This window comes from Bos mutus, chromosome 21 (assembly GCF_027580195.1).
Source record: "Bos mutus isolate GX-2022 chromosome 21, NWIPB_WYAK_1.1, whole genome shotgun sequence".
Taxonomy (NCBI): domain Eukaryota; kingdom Metazoa; phylum Chordata; class Mammalia; order Artiodactyla; family Bovidae; genus Bos; species Bos mutus.
The window spans coordinates 65,780,195-65,799,366 of NC_091637.1; the positions used below are offsets into that span (position 1 = coordinate 65,780,195).

At 49.0% G+C, this 19,172-nt stretch overlaps 1 protein-coding gene across 1 annotated transcript in view; it reads left to right on the plus strand.

Moving 5' to 3' along the window:
* Positions 1–12,496: 12,496 nt before the first annotated feature.
* DYNC1H1 (dynein cytoplasmic 1 heavy chain 1) overlaps positions 12,497–19,172 on the plus strand; it is a 60,899-nt gene continuing 54,223 nt past the window's right edge. Inside the window, 1 exon segment of the mRNA XM_070358001.1 lies at positions 12,497–12,885. Within this exon segment, the coding sequence (XP_070214102.1) occupies positions 12,633–12,885 (253 nt within the window). The 5' untranslated portion in view covers positions 12,497–12,632.

Below are 19,172 nucleotides of genomic sequence, written 5' to 3' on the forward strand. Positions count from 1 at the left end.
TGCTCCAGGGCCAGAAGTGTCAGCTGAGGAACCTGGTGAGTGATGAGAAGGAGGAAGGCTCTGAGGAAGTGGTGCTAACAAAAACCTTCGTGGTAAAGGAAGTCAGAGATGTTTCAAATGGTTGAGCATGCAAAGGCCACGTCGGAGGCCGGTCCGGATCTAGAACGGACAATGACAGTTCACCATGGCAGAGAAAAGTGCCTGTTCCCTATGGTCAGTTATACAATGAGGAGAGGGCAGGCACTGTTCAAACTACTCCTGATAAGTTTTCCTTAAAATTGTGGTTAAAGACATACTATAAAATCCACATCCAAGTATACAGTTCTGTGGCATTAACTCCACTCACACTGTTGTAAAAAGTCAGACCACTTCATGAATTTGTGTCACCCTCGTGCAAAACTGCGCTCACCTTCTCTGTATCTTTCCAGTTTTAGTATCTGTGTGACCTTTGTACAAAGAAATAGAGCACTCTAATTCTCAGTGCTTCTAGTGTTTTAAGTTAGAATGTACTAGATAAATGTTAGTTGTACTATTTTTTATTTCCCTATGCAATTATAACCAAGAAGAAAATTGTTAAGGTTTGAAGGTCATAAAACAATCACACTTTCCCCACTGATTTTTTTTTTTCTACCACTTGTTCATTAAACAATTTCTATTGGGACAAAGTTCACATAACACAAAATTCACCACCTTAACCATTTTAAAGTGTACACGTCAGTGGTTTTTAGCGTATTAGTGGTATCCTGCAAACCTCCCCCACCCACTGACTAAGGTGGTTCTGCATGTTTTTAACTTGGGCAGTCATTTCTAGAGTCCCACGCTACCTTGCAAATCAAGGACTACCTTACTTCAAAATATTACCCTCTCACGGAGAAATCAACCCAGTCATTCCGGTAGCCTCAGCACTGTGGACTCCTGATCCCCAGCTGGGAGTCCTGCCTGCACCACCACCCAGCCCTGTCGTTTTCGGTGAGGTATGCAATCTCTCCGAGACTTGGTTTCCTCAGCTATCAATTAGGGATAATCACGCATTTGTTCACTCAGTAAATATTCACAGTCCCAGCTCTGTGCTGAGCTTTGTTCCAGGAGCTAGAGATACGAAACCTTGGGCTTCCAGGGCACGTGGTGGGGCTCCTACTCTGAGCAAGGTGCGCCCAGGGGACACTTTCTGTCCATCACCAAACTGACAAGAAGGCATTGCCCCCGGAAGAGAGTTGTTGCCATCTGCTCTTAAAAAAAAAAAAAAAAAAAACTCCTTTATAATTAGGAAGAGATATAGAGCTACCTGTTTTGATTATCTTTATCACTAAGTAGTATCATTCAAGGTTTCCCCTATCAGCAGAGCTCCCTGGGTCAAATCCACTCTCTCTGCAGTCAGCCAGCTCTCCCTTCCCAGTACTGCTCCTGAGGGCGCCCCGTTACCCAGCAAGCTTTTTGTATATTTTGAATTATGTTAATGCCTCATCACCTGATGCACTGGGGTCTTGTTCTTCAAGAAGAAGAAACTGGTGAAAGCCAGGAATCCTAACATCTTATCATTGGAGTGTCTTCACCCTTAAACAACTTATTTTAATTTAAACTCTATAAAAGAAAAATATATTTAAGTATAAAAGTATATTTTACTGGATACATAGCTTCTTTCAACCCTCATTTAACTCATGATCTATTTGCAGGGGTAGGAACACTAAAAAATAAAGAGCCTGCATTTCCCAGACTCTCTTGCAGCTAGGATTCCGTTGGACATGAGGTTTTACCAATTGAACATATCCATGCAAGCCTTGGGGGTAATCTTTCCAAGGAGATTAGGGCAGTAGGGGCCAAGCAGACTCTGGCAGACATGTATGTTGGCAGTAGCTGGACCTAAGCCCCACTGCCTGGTCACCTGCTTCATGGTGTGGGTGATCAGACAGGAACAAGCTCTGACTTCTGGGTGACAGCTGTGGTGGTAGGGCCATAAAGCACAGGTCTGGATCGGCCCCTGATGTCTGTGCCTTTCTGTAAGCACTCGACTCCCTCTGCAAAATCCCTCTCTACTTAAAATACCTGGAGTGGGTTGTTTCCTGGCCTGAACACTGAATGAGTCCACAATGGCTTTTAAGTGAAGCCTGGAGCCTTTAGTTTGGGGAAGATGCCAATCAAATGCCTTCCTATCTTCCATGCACAGTCCTCACCTGTGAGAGATTGTGTATAATTTCTTGGTTTCTTCAATGTCAGAGCTGAAAGGCACTGCGTTAGCAGCTGATACACAGAATCCTAGATGTTTATGATTTCGCCAGTGTCTTCACTTATCTGAGTCGAATATAATTCAACAGTATTTTTAGGGACTTGCTGTTATCCAGTCTTCCAAAAAAATTCAACTTCATTTTCTTAGAAACAGGAACGCCTTTTGCCTTCACATTTCACTGCTTACTGCAGCATTTCATTTCCCCTCCCTGTGAGTTTACACATCCTTGTCCAGTGACATCACGCTTGGCCATGTGACTTGCTTCGACCAATGAAATATGAGAGGAAGTGACACGTGTCATTTCTGAGCAGAAACCTAAGAGCCAGCATATGGTTCTCTCCATCGTTCATTCCTTCTGCCATAAAACAGGTACTCTGGCCTAATTGTTTGTGTTCCCTGCCCCAGGGGACATGCTGAAGCCCCAGCCCCCAAGCTGATGATATGTGGAGATGAGGCCTTTGGGAGGGAATTAGTTCAGGGGAGTGAATTCCTCATGAATGAGATTTGTGCCCTTATAAACAAACAAACACTAGAGTGAATTCCCTGGTGGTCTAGTGGTTAGAGCTCAGTGCTTTCACTGCTGTGACCCAGGTTCCATCCCTGGTTGGGGAACTAAGACCCCACAAGCCATGTGGCCAAAAAAAAAAAGAAACACTACGAAGATGATTTCTCTCTTTGCTATGTAAGGACACAGCAAGAAGGTAGCCATCCGTAAACCAGGAAGACAGTCCTTGCCAGAACCCAAGCATGCTGCACCCTCAAACCCAGACTCCCAGCCTCCAGAACTGTGAAAAATAAATGTTTGTTGGTTAAGCCCCCAGTCAAAGTATTCTGTTACAGCAGCCAGAACTGGCCACACCACAGACAGTGCTCCAGATAGACGCTGTTCCATCAGCCTGGATCTCAGATCACACGGTTACAGCCAACCCCCGGTGGACATGTATCTGGGGCAAGAAATGAGCCTTTACTGTTCTAGCCACTGAGATGCGTGAGTCATCTGTCCCTGCAGTACAGCCCAGCCTCCTGTGATCGGAACGGCTACCCATACTCTCCCTGGGCTTGCGTGTTGCAGTCTGCTCCACTGGGTTCTGAGACTATGGCGTGGAGATCATTTCAATAGCCTCCCCCTGGGCTCAATAAAAAACTAAAAATACAGCTACCATATGATCCAGCAATCCCACTCCTGGGCATGTATCTGGAGAAAACCATGCTTCAAAAGACACACACATCCCAGTGTTCACTGCAACACTATTTACAACAGCCCAGACATGGAACCAACCTAAATGTCCACGACAGAGAAATAGACAAAGAAGCTGTGGCACACATATACAATGGAATAGCACTCAGGCATAAAAGAGAAAAGAAAGAAAGAATGCCCTTGGCAGTACGGGTGACATAGAAATGATTATACGAAGTGAAGTAAGTCAGACAGAGAAAGACAAGTATCATACGAGATCACTTATGTGAGGAATTTAAAAATTGGTAGGGGTTTCCCTGGTGGCTCAGTGGTAAAAAATCTGCTTGTCAATGCAGGAGATACAGGTTCAATCCCTGATCCTGGAAGATCCTACCTGCCTCGGAACAACCAGCCCACATGCTGTAACTACTGAGCCTGTGCGCTAGAGCCCAGGAACCACACCAACTGAAGCACGAGCATACTAGGCCCGTGCTCCCCAAAAAGAGAAGCCAGCACAGCCAGAATCCTGGGCACCGGAACTAGAGAGGAGCCCCCGCTGGCCACAGCTAGAGAAAGCCTGTGCCCAGCAGTGAAATTCAAAAATAAGGAAATAAAATTATTTTTAAAAATTGGTACAAATGAACTTATTTACAAGACACACACAGACTCACAAGCCTAGGAAACGAACTTACAGTGGTTACCAAAGTGGAAAGGAGTGGGGAGGGATGAATTAAGAGTTTGGGATTAACATTCACACACTGCTATATATAAAATCATCAACAAGGACCTACTTGTTGGTGGGCCCTACTCCAATACAAAATAAAAAATTTAATTACAAAATAAAGACTGTGTAGCACAGGAAGCTCCACTCAATACTCTGTAATAACCTACAGGGGAAAAAATCTGAATAAGAACAGATATAACTGAATCCTTTGGTGGTACACCTGAAACTAACACAAGACTGTAAATCTATGCCAATAAAAAATTAAAATTAGAAAAAACCAAACCCCCCAAATTGCTACCTGGTCCTAATATTTATTGCTGACACAAACAGATAGAACAGAAAGAGGGCGCGGAGCAGGAGCTTGTGTCTGAGGAAGCGTGAATCCCCTTCCAGGAAGGAAATCCCAGGAAACCAACAAGAGACCTAGCCTGGTGCCGGCATCCCTCAGCTCGGGTCCAGCAAACTCTTCGTGAGGGTCGGAAGGTGGGCTCGTGCCGCCCACACCTGTAACGTCTGCTGAAGGGGTCAGGGGCCCCGAAGACAAAGCTCCCTCTGCAGGCCCCACTCAGTGACAAGACTGCATCCGTGTCAGTATCCAAGTGAACCACCTGCTGCGGCACAAAGACGCTGAAAGCAGCATGCTGCGACGGCACTCCTAAGGGAGCTGCCGGAAGTTCACGTCTTTGTGCCACAGTGGGCTTCCCGGGTGACTCCACGGTAAAGAATCCACCTGCGATACAGGAGACGGGGGTTCAATGCCTGGGTCAGAGAGATCCCCCGGAGAAGGAAATGGCTACCCACTCCAGTATTGTTGCCTGGAGAAGCCCAGGGACAGAGGAACATGGTGGGCTACAGTCCATGGGGTCGCAAAGAGTCTGACACAACTGAGCAAGCAGACAGGCAGGCCTGTGATGCATCAGACACAGAGGTCTTCGGCTCATTCTGCTTTGCAGAGGACACGGTGACAGACTTGCAGTGGGGTGATCTATCCCACGGCCACCGGAAGTCTCAGACAGCTTCATTTTCTGCAGATGCATGCCTAGCTTCCTTCCACCCCACAGTCTCGAAGCTTCCACGATGCAGGATTCAGTGTTCTGGCAGATGAAGAAGGTGTCTCTGGAATAGCGGTGCACTCGTTTTCCTAGGGCTGCTGTAGTAAGTTGCCACACACCGGGCGGTTACAAGAGAAATGTGCTCTCACCCAGTTCTCAAGTCGACATCCAAAATCCAGGGGAGGGCAGGTTGGTTCCCTCTGGAGACTCAGGAGCATCTGCTCCAGGCCCCTCCTGGCTCCTGGTGGTGGCCAGCAACCCTTGGCTTATGGACACATTGTTCCAGTCTCTGCCTCCATGGTCACATGGCATTCATCCTGTGTGTGTCTGTGTGTCTGGGTCCAAATTTCCCTCTTTCCATAAGGACACCAGGCACTGGATTTAGGGCCCAGGCTAATCCAGAATGACCTCATCTCAACTTGATCACATCTGCAAAGACCCTATATCCAAATATGGACACATGAGGTTCCAGGGGTCAGGAAGTCAACATATCTTTCAGGGGGACATAGTTCAGCCCACAAGTGGCCTCTCAAATCCCCAAACAGCCCACCAAGTGACTCTTGATAAAGATACATCAAGAAGTTTATATTTGTGTTGCCCCTTCCCTAAGTCTTGAGGAAATGAAGGAATGCATTGTGGGGGACTTCCTGGCAGTCCAGTGGCTAAGACTCCACACTTCCAATGCAGGGGGCCCAGGTTTGAGCCCTGGTCTGGGAACTAGATCCCACATGCTGCAACTAAGACCCAGCGCAGCCAAATAAATAAAAAAAAATTTTTTTAAGAAATGCATCATGGGTACCATTTCAACCATGGATGGAGCTAAGCTCCAAAGACCTGGAATGACGTAGAGTGAAGATCACAGTGTGTGTGACAGGAGGGGTGCTTAGCGCGTGTCTGTAGCATCATGGAAATGTCATGACCAATTCTTTACAAATCGGCTTCGATGTATCTGCAGGTAATGAGAGCTTACAGTGAACGGTGTGGGATTCGTGGTCTCCGAAGAAGATTTAGCTTCGGGACCAGGGACCAGGGACCAGGCTTGATCACTCAGGAGCTTTTGTGGTGCACAGTTTTATTAAAGTGAAAAGGAGAGAAAGCTTCTGACACAGACATCAGAAGGGGGGCGGAGAGTGTGCCCCCTTGTTAATTTTAGCAAGCTCTCTTCTGTCTGTTAGAGAGCTATTAATCAGATAAGAGAGACACCTCAAGGCTGAAGGAGTTTCACCAGGCGCCTCTCCAAAAAATGCATTTTTGAGGGGATGGCACGAGGTGTGCCATCCCCCAGCTATAAAACAATCGATGTGAATACTTGTGTGTTGAGCTATTGTTAGCCCAAGGTTTGAGAAAAGAAAAAGCTAGTCCTAGGTGGAACCATTTTGAAGAAAGGCAAACTCCAAAGCAAATACACAGTTTCATTAACATAGCTTAAGAAAAATATTTCCATAAGAAGAAGACATTTGGTTAGCTCAGGTTTGAGAAAAGTTCAGGTGGAACCAGGTGTCGTCATAGCAACACAGAATTTTAAGAGACCCTGGCAGCCTGTTTCCTCTGTTTGGAGACCCCTGGCCTTCCTGCCTGTTATGGTCTCAGTAATAGCTGCTGAGTCATACTTTTAAAAAATCTCCTGTTTTTTGAGAATCACCTTGTAATTCACCAGGAAGGAACAGAAGTACTCGATTTCCTCAGGCCTCAAAGACTCCCTCCTCACTCACGGTGAGCAAAATGCAGTTCCAGGCGCTGGCCTGCCCTGCGTTTCAGCATTAACCAGAGCAAGCCCTGCACTGCGTGGAATCACATTCTAGCTGGGGGTGCGGACCCTGAGCAAGAATCGCAAGGATATCTCATACAGAGAAACATGCTCCAGAGGAAAATGGAGCAATTAATAAAGGGGCGAGCAGTGGGGGTGTTATTTTGAAGGCTCCTCTAAAGGGTCCCACTTTAGTGGAGGTCTGGTGAAGAGAAGGAGCGAGCCCTTTAGGATCCTGGAGGAATATTTTTTTATTTTTTAAAAAAGTTTAATTGAAATATAGTTGATTTACACTGCTGTTAGTTTCAGGTATACAGCAAAGTGATTCAGTTATAAGGGCATCAAGCCAGTCAACCCTACAGGAAATCAATCCCAATATCCATTGGAAGGGCTGATGCTGACGTTGAAGCTCCAATACTTTGGCCACCTGATGCGAAGAACTGACTCACTGGAAAAAAACCCTGATGCTATTAAAGATTGAAGGCAGGAGAAGAAGGGGACAACAGAGGATGAGATGGTTGGATGGCATCCCCAATTCGATGGACATGAGTTTGAACAAGCTCCGGGAGATGGTGATGGACAGGGAAGCTTGGTGCGCTGCAGTCCATGGGCTTGCAAAGAGTCAGACACGGTTGAGGGACTGAACTGAACCGAACTGAAAGGATGGAAAAGACCTCACACTGACGCTGATCCAGAGAAAGACGAGAGAACATGCTGACATCAGACAAAGTACATTTCAGAGCAAATAATTCCACTAGGAATAGGAGAGGCATTTCATAGTGTTCAAGCAATCAATTCATGAAAAGGTCACAACCATGTGAAATGTTTATGTGTCTAATAACAGAGCTGCAACCTACAGGAATCAAAACCAGACTGAGCTGTGTGGAGAGACAATCGCGCAGTTATACGCCGAAAGTTCAATACATCTCTCAATAGAACGAGCAGCACAGATACAAAGTCTTAACACTTCAGCCAAGCTGGCTGGATAGGCATTTTCTGGAACACTCCATGTGACAACAGAGGGTGTGGCTCCTAGGCTGGGGGGAGTCACCGTGCACAGATGTGCTGAGTGTCACAGGGCTCGGGGGTATTGGCAGGACACACAAGACCCGCTGTGTCCACAGCGCCCAAGGGTCAAGAAAGAGGAGGACCCAGAAGGGGTCAGTGGATTTGCCCATGTGCAGGCCACCTGGTGACCTTCACCACGGCACTTGCCAGGGAGTGGGGTGGGGAGCTGGCTGAGAGGCAGCCCCCAGCTACACTCTGCTGAAAAGCATGAGCCTGCTGGCAGGAGGTGTGGCAGGGGTTTCTCTTCTTTCTTTCCAAAGAAAGGGTGCGTTGGAGAAGGCTGGACATGGTTGAGAAGAGTCCAGGAGGGAAAGAGGGAATGTTTGAGAGGGCGGGGAGAATTTCAGAGGCATGTCCATGAGAAGGGGTGGGCTCCAGTGCCCCCAGGGAGCGGTGGCCCTGGCTGGGAACACAGACGTTCTCAGGTAAGAGAAGGGGCTGGATCCCTCCAGAGAGGGGCGGCCAGGGCGGCAGGAGGCGTCTCAGAGGGCCTGGGGCTCAGCAGAGAGACTGAATTGCCTGCTTTAGAGGCAAATTTCCCCAACTTTACCAAAGGGCGGTGGGATGCAGGCGGGACCACGGGCGGGGATTCCCCCCGGTCACTGCCGTTGCTTGCTTGGCGGCCCGGGTGACCTTGGGAAGGTGAGCCTGGAGGCATTCCGGGGATGGACCCGGCCAGGAGGCAGGGAGGAGGTCTGGGGCGGGAGACGGCTCCGGAGTGCGGGTCCTCCGCGTCACCGCTAAAGGGCGCCACGACACCGCCCTGCTCCTTCGAGGCGCTCCCCCTGGGCGCCCCAACCTCGCCAGGAGCCCGGGGAGCTTCCAGCCTCGCCCCGAGGCTCGCTAGATAGACAAGGCACCGAGACAGAAAAGGGGGTGGAGGCTGGGACAAGCGTCATCAGAGAGAGACCTGCAGCCCGGGGGAGCGATCGGTGGGTGGAGTCCGGCGGCGGCGCCGGGATGCCGCCGCCTGATCTCATGCAGCTGGGGAGGTTCCACACCTAACGTGCGCCCTGTGGACCGGCCGCCGCTGCCACCCGGCCCCGTTCCCCGGGCGTGAGGCCTTCTTTTCACAGCCGTCAATCAACCACACGCCCATGTAGGCCCAGGCCCTGCTGGTGCTGGGAACGGGCCGTGAAATGAATGAATGAATGAATGTGCGAGCCCAGTGTGGAATTTCCCCGGGGGAGAGGGGGCCCCCAGGCGCAGAGCCTGAAAGTGCTGGGCCAGCCGGGCTTGGGCTGAGAGCTCAGTGTGGTCCAGGGTCGGGAGAAGGAGGGGAAAGGAGAGTGGGGCTGAGAGCAAGTCCCCAACTTAGATCTGAGGAGCCATCCGGTGCAGTCCAAGAAGGCGGGGAATGGACATGCCAACGGTTCATCACCAATTTCAGATAAAATACAAGTGGCCCAGCAGCCACTCCCATCGCCCATCATCTTAGAAAGGATTCTCTCGCCAGCACCCACTGCCCACTGCCAACAGAAAGCAGATTCTACTATGGACAGGAGAAAGCAGAGATGGCAGACCAAGTGGCCAGGGGAGAAGGGAAGAGGCCACTTCTGGATGGACGGCGCACCTCCACGGAGAGTCAGCTTCCCAGGAAGTCCTGCCCTAGGAGGCCAAGGCAGCATCTCACAAAAATATCCCCTCCCCTGTCAGTCTGGGGCAGTCTAGCCAGCCCTCAGAACAAGGAATTTACAGTGCCTGGCACTCAATCAACACTGACAATTCTTCTTACTATGTATTTATTAAACAGCAAAAAAAGTGGAAGTCGCGTCCGACTCTTTGCGACCCCATGGGCTACACAGTCAGTCCATGGAATTCTCCAGGCCAGTATACTGGAGTGGGTAGCGGTTCCCTTCTCCAGGGGATCTTCCCAACCCGGATCGAACCCAGGTCTCCCGCATTGCAGGCGGATTCTTTACCAACTGAACTATCAGGGAAACATCCTTGGAAAATAGAAATGCAAGCACATTTGATCAATGTATGGATCCTGATTACTCAGGTTCCTCTAATTTTCATCTGTTTAGAAGTAACACTTAATTTTGAAGCCATCAGACATATAGGGCTGCACATCTGGAGCCTGCTACTCTGTTGCCCTGGCTCGGAGCCAGGCTGCAGACGTTTGAGTCCTGTGGAGGCCCAAGTGGCTGCGTCTCTTGGGTGGTGCTGACTCACCCTGCAGGCTGCAAGCAGCCTCTCTCCATCTGCCAGGTCACTGCTGGGTTTCTGGGGCTCAAATGGGGTGTAGTCAATTCAGGGTTCACTAACCTGCACCTAATAGATCCTCTTGCATCCCAGTTCCAACCCCAAAGGACACGAGGCAGGGAGCAACCCTCGGCAGAGTGCCTGCTAATGACGCACTGTCGTTGTCAGTGGCATTACTGTTTCTCGTTACCATTATGATCATGGCACAAACTCACTATAGGTGCTTTATCTTTTCCCAGGAACGTTAGTTAGGTCTGTTCAGGCATATGACACAAGAGTGGACTGGTGTGAAATAAGACAGACAGAGGACCAATATTATGTGATAGTACTTCTGTGGAATCTAAAAAAAATTATACGAATGAACTTATTTACAAAGCAGAAATAGACTCACAGACACAGGAAACAAATTTATGGTTACCAAAGGGAATAGCAGGGTGGGGTGAAAGTGTTAGTCGTTCAGTTGTGTCTGACTTTTTGCGACCCCATGGACTGTAGCCCACCAGGCATCTCTGTCCATGGAATTTTCCAGGCAAGAATACTGGAGTGGGTAGCCATTCCCTTCTCCAGAGCACCTTCCAATTCTGGGATTGAACCCGGGTCTCCTACCTTTACCATCTGAGCCCACCAGGGAAGCCCTAGCGGGGTGGGGTGGGGGAGACAAATTAGGAGTTTAGAACTGACATATATACATTATTATATATAAATCAGGCAAACAAGGATCTACTGTATAGCACAGGGAACTACACTCAATATCTTGTAAAAACCTATAATGGAAAAGAATCGGAAACAAAAAATATATATGTATACGTATATATACACACATACACACACATACATATGTGTGTATATATACCTTGCTATACACTTGAAGCTATTAATAACCCAACATTGTAAATCAACTATACTTCAATTAAAAAAATTCCACAAACAAAAAATAATGGACTGATGGTGGTCAGGAGGAGGATGGGCTATTAATCTGTCCCCTCTTCCATGAGCTGCTGAAGAATCATCTGATAGTCTTCATGTTCCAGCAGCTCCTGGGACTTGGCACCTGGTAATTGAGCAAGAATAGGCATACTGTATGTTTCTCAGTTTTCCAAAGATGATTTGGGGAAATCGAATCAGCCCATCGTCATTCCACCAATCAGAACTTAGCTCTCTGACTGTGCATTTTGATACAAAAATAGGGCTTTTGACTTCCCTTCCTCCACCCAACTTAAAAAGTGAGTTGTGAGTTTGAACTTTCAAAAGCCAATTAACACTCCTTATAATAACTGTCACTTCTAAAACAAGAACTGAGCAGCATGGATTCTGGCCCTTAAGTCATCTCGGTGTACCAGAGGAGATCCAGGTAGATGGGAGCCGGGGGCACACTCACTGAGCCGGCTCTGCAGCCCCTATCCTACCTTGTATGGCTCCTGAGGCTAAGACCCTCGGAAGCACAGTGCCGGCTTGGGATGCTAGGGGAGCATCACCGTTCTAAGCGGATGCTCTCATGTAGGTCTCTCTCTTGGTCCTCGGGGCCTCCTAGGGGTAATCATTTTGCCATTAGCAACCGGGACACACAACAGCTTGGCTTCACCCCACCGTTCAAGTGGGCTTTCCTGTAGATCTCTTCTGCAGTCAGGCCTCTGTCTTTGCAGAAGCTGGTACCTGCTCTGGGAATGTCCCCTCCCAACTTCCCTCCTTCCGGCCTAGCAATGTGACACTCCCCTCTTCTCCTCCCCCTGTGAAAAAGATACCCACTCTCCCTATGTGTGTTCTAAAACACAGAAAGCTATGTTTTAGCTCGACACATCGTAGTCATTCATTCGTTCAAAGAAAGAGCACAGGTTAAGGGCTTAGAACAACATCAAGCAAGAGATAAGTGCTCTAAATGCGTTAACTGGTTAACACCATTCATTTATGCACTCATTCATTGATTCATCCATTCAACATTGTTGTAGGGTCTCAGGCTCTACGCTGCTCGCTGAGGCCGCAGCAGTGAACAGGCGGAACGGAGTCCCTGACCACCCCGCCCCACGCCCCACCAAGTTCCCACCTTCAGGGCTTGAGGTGCGGGGACGGCGAGGCCTCCGCCCAGCGCTAGAACTACGAGTCCCAGAAGGCCGCGCGGTGGCGCCGCCCGGGTCTCCTGCGCGCGTGCGCGACGCCATGACGTAGGCGCCGCGCGAGGCGCCAGTGGCCGCGGCGGGCGGGCGCGCGACGTCGTGACGTAGGCGGCGTGCGAGGCGTGGCTGCGGCGGGCGGGGCGGGGACGGCGGGCGGTGGCCTTTAGGGCGGAGCCGGCTCCCGCTCTCCCTCAGTCGGCCGCGGGTAGCGGACGATCGGCCCGCGTCGCCCGTTTCTCTCGCGCGCCGGCTCGCTAGCTCGCTCTCTCTCGCCGAGTCGCGGCCGCCTCCTCAGCCCTGCGCGCGGGTCCCGAGCGCGGCGCCATGTCGGAGCCCGGGGGCGGCGGCGAGGACGGCTCGGCCGGCCTGGAGGTGTCGGCGGTGCAGAACGTGGCCGACGTGTCGGTGCTGCAGAAGCATCTGCGCAAGCTGGTGCCTCTGCTGCTGGAGGACGGCGGCGAGGCCCCGGCAGCGCTCGAGGCGGCGCTGGAGGAGAAGAGCGCCCTGGAGCAGATGCGCAAGTTCCTCTCGGACCCGCAGGTGCACACGGTCCTGGTGGAGCGCTCCACGCTCAAAGGTGCGGGGCCCGGAGCGGCGGAGGGGGTGCCCCGCCACGTCCGCAGCCGCCGGGGACGCCCCCCCGGGGACGGAGACCCGCGGGGACAATGGGCTCGCTTTGTCTGCTCGGCCTCTCAAGATGGCCGAGTTGGGTGGAGACGGCGTCTCCCGGGCTGAGCGCGGGCGGAGGCCGCATCCCGGCCTCCGCTGTCACATGAGCTCTTCGGTTTCGGTTTGTGTCCAGGCCGGGCCTGCCTCGGGAGGGATCCCTGCCGGCCGGCCTGGATTGTGGGCCCTTCGGTAGCCAGGATGTAGGGGGAGGGCCCGGCGGCCCCCCGCTCCACGTCCGGGGGCCCGGGTAGGGACCATGGCAGCTCCGCCTGCCCCGCGGGGCTTCCCGTGTGCTAGGTTGGACAGCGCATTCAGCGCGGCCTCTTGGGCCTCAAGCTGTCCCCTGCCGAGGCGAGGTGCCTCTCCCCCAACTTCATACTCGAGAAAACTCGAAGCCCCGCTAAAACGACTGGTCCAAGGTCACACCAGCGAATCCTCCCCTGACTGGACCCAGCATCTCAGGTTCCAGTCCGCTTGTTTTCATTCAGACATACCTTGTATTTGTGGAATGCTCCCTGGTGGCTTAGACAGCGTCTTCCTGCAATGCGGGAGACCCGCGTTCGATCCCTGGGTGGGGACGATCCTCTGGAGAAGGGAAAGGCAACCCACTCCAGTATTCTTGCCTGGGAAAACCCATGGACAGAGGAGTCTGGCAGGTTACAGTCCATAGGGTCACAAAGAGTCGGATACGACTGAGTGACTTCACTTTCTTTTAAAATGATCCTAAACGATGACCTAGCGGTCTTTGAATCTATTAGGTTGGTCAGAAACTTCCTTTGGGTTTTTCCCTAACATCTTACGGATGTTGGGCACGTTTTACCATCTTCAAAGGAGAGGATTCGGGTTAGGCACCGTGCTTGCTTTGGCAGCGGGTATACTGAAACAGGTTAGGCACGCAGTGGAGGGAAGGGGCGAAAGGTTTGCATATTCCAGCGGTCTCCTCCAGTAGTGACCTTCCTAAGGCAGGGCTGGACTCCTCTTGAGAGGGAAGCTAGCCTTCCACGAGGGTTTCCCCTGGATGCTTTGAGACCTTTTGTAGCCAGTGGCCCGCGGGTCTTGACAGTTCAGTATGGGTGTGGCCGGGTGCATGCAGGGACCAAGAGGATGAGGACCAGGTCGATTCTAGCTTAGTACCGAGGATGGGGCATTGTCTGGAAGTGTTGGGGGACAAGCTTCTTGTAATCTCAAAAAGCTGTGCTGTCTGCCTCATGGTCCTGTTCCCTGCCCCCTCCCCCCAGACTTAGATTTGTTTCAGATAATTTATTTCTTTCAAAGACTTTCTTACTCAGGAGATGCTTCATTGTAGCATTGGTCTCTGCAGGAAGGTCAGCTAGGGGGAAAGAGAATTTTTCTTAGATCCACAGAGAACGTTCAAAGCCAATAAACCATCCAGGCATATTTTATGTTATATGAATATTAATGTTTAGGGTTTTCTTTTATGTTTGGGATTGTTTTCCCACATGGAAACCAACAGTGTTTGAAAAACTGTTTTTGAACTCATTTCCTTTTTTTTTTTCTTTTGAAGTATATGATCTCAATAGAAAATTAAAGTAAATAGATAATTAAAATCACCTGGAATCCTTCGACCTAGATATGATCACAGTCAGCTTTTTGGTGTCTGTCTTTGTGGTGGTTTTTCAGTGAACATACATTGTTTTATTAAAATACATTTTAATCTGTGTTGTTACTGTATTTTGAGTGGCTTGACCTTGGCTAATTCTTGATCATATTTTCATTGCACTGTTTGTGTTTTGAAATCAGTGATTTTTGCATTAGATCTCAGTTTCTTTTTACGAAAAATAAACTGTAAGTTTTGTTCTTTGCTTCTAGGGTTCTCTTTAGTGGTTCACTTAACTCAACATCTTAGGATTGAACTTTGCTAAAATTATTGGAGAATAACCCTGTTTCTGTCGAACGCTTTCTGGTGCAAATCACCTCTGTTTTCTTGATGGTACATTTTCTCCTTCAGGATCCAGGCATCCGAATCTTGGCTCCATAATGACTTGCACTTTTGAACGTTGACTAAGGAATGAGACTGTCTAAAATGGAAATCCTATCTCATTCATGTATTTATAAAAGTCCCATAAGTATTTCTAGTAATTCAATCAGTCTGTAACTTATTTTTCACTTACAGAAATCTGAGGGAAAATTACATGGTCCCATAAGTCTAATTAGCATCCTGCTGCACTAGCATAATTTAGACACAAGCGCAGGCCCGGGTCACTCAGTAGGAAGACTGTCTGTCTTCCAGGTGGTTTTTTGAGTTAGTGTTGCCATTTGCTCCTTTAAGCAAATATGAACATCCAGTAGTTACTACAGTGGAAAAGTAGGCTTCCAGTATAATATTGAGAACAAATCTGAGTGGTTTAAACTGAATAAAGACCACCACGTACATTGAAGTCATATCATTTATTCAATGAATTTATTTACTTTATCTTCCCCTCACATGCCCCCGTATTTTTATGGAAAGAATTTTCTAAACACATAATTGAATATAGAAGCATTTTTTATACTGAAGATCGGTCTGTTGTTTTTTTTTTGACTGCTGCCTTTAGCTTTAAACTTTCTTGGTGAAGTACAGCACTCCTTGCAGTGTAGAATAAAGGTTGTGAATTTAGCAGTTTGTTTGGGGGGCTGCCCGTGCAGTTTGCAGCATCTTAGTTCCCCAGTCAGGGTTGAGCCCCATGCCCCCTGCAGTTGGGGCGCTGAGTCCTTACCACTGCACCACCAGGCAAGTTCCTATCAATTTCATTTTGATAGCGGAGAGTTGGTAGGAAAGGGAAGGTTAACTTATGGCTCCTCGATGTAAAAAGAGAAGTCTCCCTCCTATAATTCTTGGCCTGTGGAAAAGTGTTTTCTTCATAGCGTACTTTTGAAAATATGACCAGGTAGGTGATCATTACGTGATGGGCATTTTACGACGGCAGTGACATTTCTGTAGCGTTTTTTACCTGATGCATTTTTGTTTGAGTTCCTTCTCCAGGAGAGTGGAGGTGGAGGCCGGGGAAGGTGAGGATGCTCTGGGTGCAGCTGCTGGAGCTGGTGATTCCAGGGCTTGTCTGTGGCCAGGCTGGGAGCAGGTGCTTGGGGCTCCGGTTTTGCTGTGTTCCACTCAGGTGTCTTAGCCTTGGATGGGACTGAAAATGGTGGCTGCCTTTTACCTAAACTTGGAATTTTAGTTTTTCCTGGCAGTTGTAGTTGAGGCGGTTTTACCTCCGCTTCGTTAATGCAAAGCTGGCTAGCAACTGGAGTACGAAAGAAAGCTCGTGGTTTTTACAGGACTCGCCCTCCTAGAGGTGTAGTGGTGTAGAAAGATTTACGGGGAATATTTTTGTGGAGTTTTAAACATTATTTTTCCGAAGACTTGGTTTCCCTAAAAGATGAAGAAATAGATTGATGATTATAAGAAGTATTCCTTTCTGGCCTTTGCTTAGACCCCAGAATGGTTAATAAGATGATTAAGAAATGAACAGGAGGCATTTCCTGTGACACCGACCTGTCTTGGAGCGCTGGGCAGGAGTCCCTCAGCCTGGGGCCTCACTGTCCTGTGCGGGCCCTTGGGAGGTCACAGCGGTCTGCCGCGGGGTGAGTTTGGATGGGCAGTGCTTCATAGCGAGTGGAATTCGTGTACAGGAGAGGAAAAACAGTCACTTCTTTTTGAAAAGCTAAAAACAAATGGAAATTTCGTCTGCAGAGTATCTGGCTGGAAGCAGTGGGAGAGAGAGAGGTAGCCCAGCCCACTCCGTCCTGAGTGAGGAAACCGAAACCGCAGGCTTTTAAGACCCAGTTAGGAGCAGGATGCTTTGAGGAGGATTCTGAAACCTAAAAACAAATTTCTCTGTTCAGTCCCTCAGTATCCATTAAAAAGGGGTGTTTGTCTTTATTTCCCTCATGGAGGTTCTTTTCACTTAGTATGAGCCTTAAAAAGTGTTCAGTCTCTTAGGCATGACTGACTTACTCGTTTTTCTAGAAGTGTCAAAATGAGCCCCAGACTTCCCTAAGGTACAAGGGGAACGTGGGGTTTAACCCTCCTTTCATATTCCCAATGGTGGTGAGTGAAGAGGCTCAGGGCTCTCCCCGAGAACATCACAACCTCTGCAGGAGGACACAGTGTGGACCTGGGGATGACTGGAGAAGGTTCCAGGGATGTGAAAGGGGAAGAGCCGGAGTGGCCACGGGAGAAAAAGCGGGGAGGATATGTGTGGTCGCGATTGGCCGAAATCCTATGCGATTAGCAGCATGCTAGGGTTTTGAAAGGAAAAGAAGATGAAACGGAAAGAGAACCTGGAGCGTGCAACAAGTACTCTGGCCGAAGAAGCTGAGCGGCCTTGTTTGCTTGGCTGTGAGGAGGCTTGCCCCGAGGCTGGACAGAGTTGGGAGGGGACGGCGAGCGCGGGAGTGACCACGGGCAGGCCAGCCTGGCCCGGCCTGTTCACCAGACTGCGCACACGCACCCCCCGTCACCTGGGAGAGGCGGCGTGAGCCCTAGAGTAGGTGAACATGGATCTGCTTGCATTTCATTCAGCGAGGCGTATTGCTCACCTAAGTCACAGTGTAACGATACATCATTTGTGGTTTGAAATACAGTCGTCTTTCAAAAGAAGTATACACAGCGTAGTGCTTAAAGACATTTTGAACATGTTGAGAAGTTTTGATAGACTCTCCGAAGTTAACCAGAGAGATGACCACAGGCCATGGTAATGTGTATCAGGGTGGCTGGCAACAGAGGAATTCGAGAGGCGGGCACACGCTGTGGGCTGGTATTTCGGTTCCATGCGTGTATTAACAGACAGCACAGTATCAATCTGTTGTGTATTCACCAGTAACTGTAGCATCATTAGGAAACTGGCTCAGACTTTACGGAAAGAGGTATATTGCCTGGAAAACACGCAGCCTGTGTGTGTCTGTGTCTCTAATACTGCAGGGTGGATAGTCTCTGTTAGGAGTCAACTAGTAAGTATCTTTCTCTCCTCCAAACAATTTTTTTTAAATGTTTCTGCAGAAGGAAAATTACTGTTCTTTGGAATACGTAATAATTTATGAAGAGGCAGGAAAGTTTAAATTGTTTGGCTGCTTACAAAACAAGGTCCTGAGTTCTCCATAATGGGACTCAGACCCACTCAGGCTTCATGTGGTCCTTGTGTTTATGGGGAACAGGGTTAAAAAGCCTAATTCAAAATGTAGTCTTCAGCTGATTACTGACGACTTCCAGCAATTACTGTCATCAGAGGCAGTTTTGCAGAGCCGAGGAAGACACCTTGCACACCCTTGTCTGAGGGTGATGTCATGGGGCGTGCCTCCTGCTGCAGTGCAGTGTGATTCCAGGGTGGGCTGGGCGGGCCCTGCACAGCGTCCTGAGAAGGAGACAGAGGCCGAGGCGGCAGTGACTCATCGCCTGGCCGCCTGCCCACCTCCTTTAACCCCGTTCGCAACGTGCGGGCAACGTGGTTAGATGCTGAGTCCAGTCAGCATGCTTGAGTTCATTTATATAGAGGATGATGTTTTGTCCGGGAGGAAGAAATTATTCAAAGTTATTACTGTATTTTTTAATTATGTCAGTAATTTCCTTTGGTAATTATTTTCTGTTTATTGTTGGAGTGTTATTTTAAGGACATCTATTTTATGTAACTCAAAGAAGAACATTACTGAAAGTTCCAAAAATTGAGGGAAAAAATACTTCATAGTCCCACCACCCTGACAGCTGCTTTAGTTTGGGAGTATTTCCTTATATTCTTTGTGCTCGCATTTTACAGACTGCAGTTACGTATTTGGTTGATTTCAGGCAGTATGATTTATCTGTTGGTATGTCCACATTTTAGTAGTTAGAAAACTTGATTGGTTTGGGTTTTTTGTTTTTTGTTTTTTTTGGGTAGTTGGTTGGTAATGTTTCAGAAACAGCTAGGAAGTCCCTGGCACACTAGAATGTTCTGCCGCTCACTTCTCTTCTCCTTCCTGAAGATATACCAAAAACAACATTTTGGAAGAGTTATTGTCGTCCTGATTAACATACCAATATTTTCTGTGCTTTTAGTGTGAATTTTGTATTTGTCTCATCTTAAAGCCAGAGATGCAAACAGCTTTTGCTCATAGTTGTCAGCATTTGTAGAAACCTTGCAGACCACCTGGTTCGGTGCCCAGCCCCTTTCTGGTGCTGCTTTTACACTTTACACATCCGAAGCTGAGGGGAGAAGAGTG